The sequence below is a fragment of the Calidris pugnax genome, unplaced genomic scaffold (genome assembly GCF_001431845.1).
Source record: "Calidris pugnax isolate Ruff unplaced genomic scaffold, ASM143184v1 scaffold335, whole genome shotgun sequence".
In the NCBI taxonomy this organism is placed as follows: Eukaryota; Metazoa; Chordata; class Aves; order Charadriiformes; family Scolopacidae; genus Calidris; species Calidris pugnax.
In genome coordinates, this window is record NW_015091148.1 from 1,495,570 (window position 1) to 1,503,074 (window position 7,505).

The 7,505-nt window shown below is 43.9% G+C and overlaps 1 protein-coding gene across 1 annotated transcript in view; it reads right to left on the reverse strand.

Annotated features, from left to right (window-relative positions):
- The window catches only part of NPEPPS (aminopeptidase puromycin sensitive), a 60,895-nt gene extending 53,582 nt beyond the window's left edge, over positions 1 to 7,313 (reverse strand). The window contains exon 1 of the mRNA XM_014958934.1: positions 7,266 to 7,313. Within this exon, the coding sequence (XP_014814420.1) occupies positions 7,266 to 7,313 (48 nt within the window). The remainder of the gene's footprint in view (positions 1 to 7,265) is intronic.
- Positions 7,314 to 7,505: the final 192 nt, after the last annotated feature.

A 7,505-nucleotide genomic window follows, 5' to 3' on the forward strand; every position in this document is an offset into this window, starting at 1 on the left:
CTCACAATCTGTGAGCCAAAGGGCTAATTCCAGGTACCCCAGGGAAAGCCAGCCCCACCGTTGATGGTCAACACAAGGCCAACCTGACTCAGAAGTTTCTTTCTAACCTCAGTCACCAACTTTGCACAGCAAGCACCCAGGGCTTATTCCTATTAACAGAATTGTTTGTGTAAGAAATATTACGTAAGGGCTTATATACTTTTTGACAAGCCTGATTATTAGTGAATCTTTCCAAATCCTGCCTGTCAGTCCCCCTGCAGCAGCGTGTCCCACAGAGCAGCACGTAAGAGCTGCTGCCTTCTTCTCACCATGTTACCTCTTTATGGCAATAAAACCAAAACAATGTTACCTAATAAACTTCATCCGACTCTAAAAACAACATGCTTGCAAAGCAGAAAACTAGCAAATGTAACAGCTGAAGTAACACGGCTCAGATTCGATGCTTCTAGTAAAGATTTACAGTCTGAAATCTTTTGGTATGCATGAACCTAAAGGATTACAGCCCTTCCCAAAACCTAAGATCAAAGGCCAACAATTTTCACCCCAATATTAGGGTTTGGGTTTTTTTTTTTTAAGGTCTTCTACAACCCAGAAAAATCAGAATGAGAACAGCTTTTTATAAACGTCTCGTAGAGACCTTTATTCAATCTACAAATCCAAATCTCTCTGGATTAAGCACTGGAGCTGCACAAAGAGCTGTCCAAACTGCAGACAATGCTGGGTTTAACAATAGGCTCCATCTCTTAAAAACAACCTAGAAAAATCAGAATGAGAACAGCTTTTTATAAACGTCTCGTAGAGACCTTTATTCAATCTACAAATCCAAATCTCTCTGGATTAAGCACTGGAGCTGCACAAAGAGCTGTCCAAACTGCAGACAATGCTGGGTTTAACAATAGGCTCCATCTCTTAAAAACAACCTCTTCTGAGGACAGAAGAATTTTCAGCGTAGTGCTGTGCCTGCAAAATAAAAAAGTTTAGGTTTAAGCAGAGATAACTTCAGAGGCTCCTTAAAAAGGCAATTACCTATTTTTAGATAATTTTTTTTTTCTTACCTCCTACAAACCTCAAGCCGGTTTTACAAGAGAGTGCAACATAGTGGGAAGTATTTAAAGGCATTGAGCGAGCCTGTAGTCTAATACACATTTTGGGGACGAGCTTCCCCAAAATGAAGGGCAAAAGTCAGGGTGCAAAGAAGTCAATGTTGAGAGTGTACCTGTACAGCACACTCCTGAGGCTTTTCATCAGTTAATTCAGTGGGGGGTGGAGGAATAAAGAAGGAAAAAAAAAAAAAAGAGTTTTCATGTTGGCACACAGGCTCTAGCGTGAGCCTCCTCCCTCTGAGCCACCAAAAATAATGAAGTACAGACACACCTGTAAGACAAAACCAAAACAAAGCTATAAACCGCCCAGCATACCTCACCTATGACCATTTTATCTCCCAAGCACCCGTAGCCCCGTGCTCACAGCCACCACGCCGGTCACCGAGATGAATGAACGGGTTTTACTGCAAGAGATACCTTGAAACTGCTTTTACATTTCTGCCAGTACCATGTGAAGAGAGATATTCCACTCCTGCAGTGCTTTCCCTGAACGCAATCATATGAAAAGGCAAAAAGGCATCTCCCTGCATAAGGTATAACCAATTACAGAGCTGTCACCCTGCTTCACCTTGCTCTAGAATATAATAAATTTACTCTTCAACAAGAAGAGGCCAATCGAGGCAAGAGCAAGCTACAAATGCCCACAAGGAAAGGGGTTTTGCCCTGCTTAAAAGCAGCAGATGAACTAAGACCAACATCTAAGACCAACATCTGCAATGAAGGAACGTTTCAAAACTTTAAACCGGTTGCTTTTGACGAAGCTCTAGTAAAATTAATCCCAATTGAAATACCTATTGAATGAGCCAGACACAGATACCAGAAGCAGGTCTGCCCTGCAATAAAATTGCAGACCTTTAAGACATCTTAACCTGTCATTAGACTAAGATGACACACACCTCCCAACCCCTCCTGCTCAGCACTGCTTTCTGGGGAGGAACACCTCACCCAGTAGGAGACAACAGCTTAAATTCTCCCCTAAACGTTTTCCAAGGTAACACCATTTGAAGGCAGAAGACCCAAAAAGGCTAATTATTTGACTCTGCCAAGTAGGACTCAAATTTGTGGTAAAGCTTTTGATTTTCAGCAGTTATCAGAGCAGGAAAGGACTTGATGGAAAAACCTTTTCAGGACTTGAGAACCAAGAATTTGAATGGCTTCAGTAGAGTGCCAGCCTACCCAAAATACAGGAGAAGGTGCACCACAAGACATCTTCTAGAGCCATTTATAAGACCAGATTATTAAAATCTTGTCACTCAGCTTCACAGTCCTTTTCTAAATGTAGCATTATAACAAGCATGTATGTTTTTAGCATTTTATTATCTAAAAAAAAGACAACTAAAATTACCTCCGTTCTGTTCTAGGCTGTATCTTTTTAAGAATTTCAAACTTCAATGAGAAAAGGAATATGAAGTTTTATTCATCAGCACCTCGAGCAAATAATGGTAGCCAAGTAGTAAAGTTGCCAACGCCACAACTAATTGGCCCACTGGAAAAATTCACTTCATTCCAAAGAACATCCAAGTACCTCGGCCTGTAGCAGTGGCACATGCTTTAGAATTGTCAAATCCACACAGACAAGTAAATCCCTTTGTAACTACGATCAATGCAATCAGCCTTATGAATTACAGAGCTGAAAGAGGCCTTTCTGGGAGGGGGGAGAAGAGCAAAGACGTTCCTATTCTCCAAGCCAGTGGCAGAAGGGTCCCCAGAGCCCTGAGGTCCCGACTTTGAAGCACCAGACTTGAACACTCAGCACAGAACCTCTAATGCTCAAATTCAGCTCTAATTACACTTGCTGGAAACGCAAGTTGCAAGGCTGGATAACACAATCATATATTTTCACTAGACAACTTTCCCCTCCAAATGACACTGACCACAAATACTACACTCATTAAGCTTAATTTTTCAGGGTTTACATGTAAGAGAGTCACAATTAATCTTTAACTGGCGTGCAGCAGGATCAGAAGACTACACATTCTTTAGTCTAGCAGATACCGCATAATTAACCTATAAAAAGCAACAGATACAGGTTAAACATTGCTAAATATAACAGAGTATCCTTAAGACATATTAAAGGGGCTGGGAAAGATATTTCAAAGAGTCACCTACGTCAGGTTGTAAACTCTTTAAAGTAAAGATAGGTTGCTTTGCAACCAAGAAACACCTCGTTTGCAACGAAAGTTTTGCAACGAAAGAAATGAATCACCACACAAGGCTCTCCAAAGAAAAGCAGTTTATAAAGAGGTAAATACCAGGAAGTCAGGAGCCAACCACGCACCTCTCTGAAGCTCCAAACCACCACAGGTGATGGGCTGGAGCTGCAACAGCCTTAAGAACTTCCAGTTAGAAGCTTAAAACAACCCGTTTTTTAAGTTTGGGAGCCAGATGTTTGTTTCTGTTGCCAGTTATTCATGTCTGCCTTTTGGGCACGATGCTGAAGAACAGAAGGGCTGCAACATCCCTTCTTTGTTCCAGCCCTCCCAGGAGTCAAAGGCAGAATGGAAAAAAGTTGACCTAGACAGTGAGTAATAGGAGTGCGCTGCACTGATAACCAGACCCCAAGAAAATTAGGGTTAGAATAATTAAATCTCAAGCTAACAGATGAATAAAATAGATGAACTACTTCCACCAAAAAAATAATAAAAAAAGATCTTAACTGTGCTCATTCAGAACTATCCCTGCACACCCAACAAATCAACAGTTTAAAATGCTGGAAGTAGGACCCAGCAGGTGCCTGTTTCAGCTCCAGCTCCGCTCCCGACACGCAGCGTCCCCCTCTCCCACAGTCACATCTTGTCCCAGCTGTGATAAACCAACTATTTCACAAAGAATCCTTAAGGATTTTTGAGTTTTTAACTCTGATAAATGGCAGCTATGTACTGTCAGTTTATCTAAATGTTACACAATCCTGTAAACTTCCCAAATATTCATATGACCACAAATTACATTATTTAAAAAACTCGAGTAACCAGAAAAAATGTAATATTTAGGTTACCAGATACTTAACAAGCTCAGCTTTAAAAGGCTATGAAATTAAACTTTATCGTGAGAGAGATTTCAGTATCATTCCTTTACCAGGAAACTACAAACACTAGACAGAGGGCCACTTCCCTAACCTGGAAACTAGGAGTGCCACAATGAACAACAAACACGTATCATTTATTTTCAAGGCTCTGAAATCAACCCGGGCACTGCTGACACTGAAGCAACAGCCTTATCTTTTCAATCATAAAAGGCTTTATCCTCTGAAGCTAATTTGAAGGAGCCATATAAGTGTAACATTTATTATTGTGTTTCAGTAAGTTATTTATACGTGCAAAAGCCACGAGTGCACTGCCCCAAAAGCAAGACTGGAAGGTTACTTAACATTTCTTTAGGGTTTGCTGCTCAAATCAAAAGACTTCCCAAAATTCTACACAGAGGGCTGCCAAATCCTATTTAATGGCTCTAAGCGAGAAACACAAACTGACTGATCAAGTGTTTGCCTGCAATATCTTGACTATCACGGGCCTTCACTAGTTCCAGCTTGCTATTAAAGATGCAAAGTAACACTTTTGATGTACATAATGAAAAGTTTTCCTCATTTTGTGATTGATCATGATTGATTCTGGTGTCTGAGTTTCAGTACTCACCCACAGGTCAGAAAGTATCCCTGATTTAAGTGTTTGATGTGGATTATTGCCTGTCCAGCCATTATCATACTGGAACAGAGCAGAGGGACTAATAATTACTCTTGATTGGTTATACAAAATGATAATTGGATCTTCAAGAAGAGGCAGTGTATGCATTCCCCTACCCAAAATCTGGAAAATTCAGAGTTTGTGTCTTAAAATTAAACTTCTTTTACCTTGATGTCTGTACAATGTAAGCTAAAGGTATGCTGAAAACTGAATGCCTCTGACGAGCTCCACTCCACCTCATCACAAGGTGCCTGTAGAAATGGCCAACGGATCCTTAATTGAACCAGTTGGATCCAAAAGCACACAAATGATTTTTTTATTTTCCAGATTCAACCCCAGCTCAATAACAAACGATTAGTAAATGTTAGCATATTCTTAAGTAAGCCATTCCCTCGTATGAAAAGTATCCTGTCCGCCCAGTACTGCGGGTGAGCTGGTTCTTCTCCTCTCCATTAAGGTGCAGAGGAGTTACCCTCTAATTTTCCAGAATATCCCTTTTCCATGCTTTGGGTGCTGGCAGACACAGCAAACTTTAGATTTCTAGCTCGAGACAAGCATGTGAACACTCACCCCATACACCTTCCCGCATCTCTCCTCTACTTCCTGGGATGTGGCCTCATGATTCTTCAGTATATGGTTGTTAAAAGTAAATTTAAAATAAATATATATACTTCAGACATGTTTTAAAAACCTTGCCCTATTTTTTTTTTAATTGTCTCTACAGTGGGAACATGAGATCAGCTCACCATGATGTGAGCAAGAGTTTTTTACAACCTTGAACCCTCCAGATCAGTGTTCTTCCTCAACACATGCCCTCAGCTGGTAGGAAAGTCCAGGATTTCGCACTGTCAGGTGGTATCCATCGCTCTAGGAATTTATTGAGCAATCTCCTGAACAGCAAACAAAATTGAAAATATCTCAACAGGACTAAAATCTGCAAACCAACCAACACCTCTACAAGAAGCCTCCAAATCCTCATTCTTCATGGATTTAAACTAAGTTTTCCAAGGCTGCTGTTCAATACTACGCTCTCCTCAGCAGCATTGCTGGCTTAAAAAGCCACTACTCCCCTCCCCCCGAGTGTTATTTTTAACCTGGATGATTTCAGTGATCCCATTTACAGCAGAGCCCCACAGCTGTAACAGGACTGAGGAGCAGCAACTTGGGTGTGAAGACAGGAATAGGTGGCTGGGATTAAGACGGAAGAGATTGGGAATTTCTCAAGGTGGCATTTTCACCGGGGGCTGATGCCCCGTCAAACCCAGACCCCAGAGAGAAGTCCTGAGGACTCCAGTGAGAACAAAATCCACAAGGCGACTTACGTTTTCAGTGTTTCTTCCACATGACACAAACTTACTCATCTCTGGCCTTCTTCCCCAGGTCCCAAAAGTCACAAGATTCACTATCATCCCCCGCCTTTTGCCCTCCCCAGCTTCCACAGGCACCAGGCACCTCACCCTCTTCTCTACCTGCGCTTCAGATCCAGCAGCTTTATTACCCCAATGCTACCTCATTTTAAAAGAAGGCTTTAGCTGCCTCTTTAGACCAAGATTTAAATCTGTAAGCGTGGCAGTGTTTAAAATCTCCCTCAAATATTTTTGAGCTCTTGCTACAGTCGAGACACATCAGAAGAATAAGCCCGGTGAGCCCTGCATCTCTTTCAAATCACTGCACAAGGGAAGACACGAAAGCAAATTTAGGGAATCTTGGCACAGCAGCCCGAGAATGACTATGAGACTTCAGGGCTCTCCTCAAACCTTCTGGCTTTCAAAGGGAAAATGGAGAAGCTTTTGCCTTTCGGAAGGGGCCGAAGACCCGGTGTCTGTGGTGCGTACGCCCCTTCCCCACGGGTAACCCAGCGTTTTGCTTCCCCAACTCCAAGCTTTTCACGGCACCGAGGCCTACCAGCTTACCGTGCCGCACCGGGGGAGCGCTCCTCTAACTGCCTACGGGGTAGTTTTGTCTTTCCAGCAAAATCCCGAGCCATCTGAATGGCTGGATGGAGATAAAAGCCGCAGGCTGGAGGCTGAAAACAGGAACAGGGTGCTCGCCAGGGATTCGGGGGAAGCCGGGGGGACACCAGCCAGGGGGATATCCACGGCTCCGGCCGCTCCACGCCTAACCTACATACCGGTTTGGGGGGGGGCCGGGCCCCCACACCCCGGGGGGGAGCCGCGGGGCCCGGGGTGAGGTCCCCGGCCCTTCCCAGGCCGCTCCCGGCTCCTCTCGGGGGACGGAGCGGGGCAGGGCGGGGCCCGCGGGCCGCCCTCTCCCCTTCCCCGAGGCCTCGGCCGCGGGCTGCGTGTGTGTGTGGGGATACATATATATATATATATATATATATATAACCATTCCTGCTCTACCAGGTCTGCTGGGTTCATCACTCTAACAGCGCTGGACAAGTACTTCATCCTGCCCTTCGCTAAGGTGTAAAGATCTGTCACCCTTTTCTGGTAAGACCAAAGCCACCTTTCTCCCTCACCTCCCTCTTCGTCCCTCCACGAGGTGCATCTCGCTTGCCATCATTCATGTTTTTGAGCGGTGGAGGCTAATAAAAGGCAGGGCACTTCTCGAGAGGTGGGAAACATAAACCAGAGAGGAGAGCACTTGTTATTTTCACAGCCTGCCTTGTTGCCAGGGAGATGGCTGGCTCATTCAAGAGAGGCTTGTTGCTGCTGGCTGAGGGGGCCAACATATTGGGGATCCATGCTGTAAAATGAGG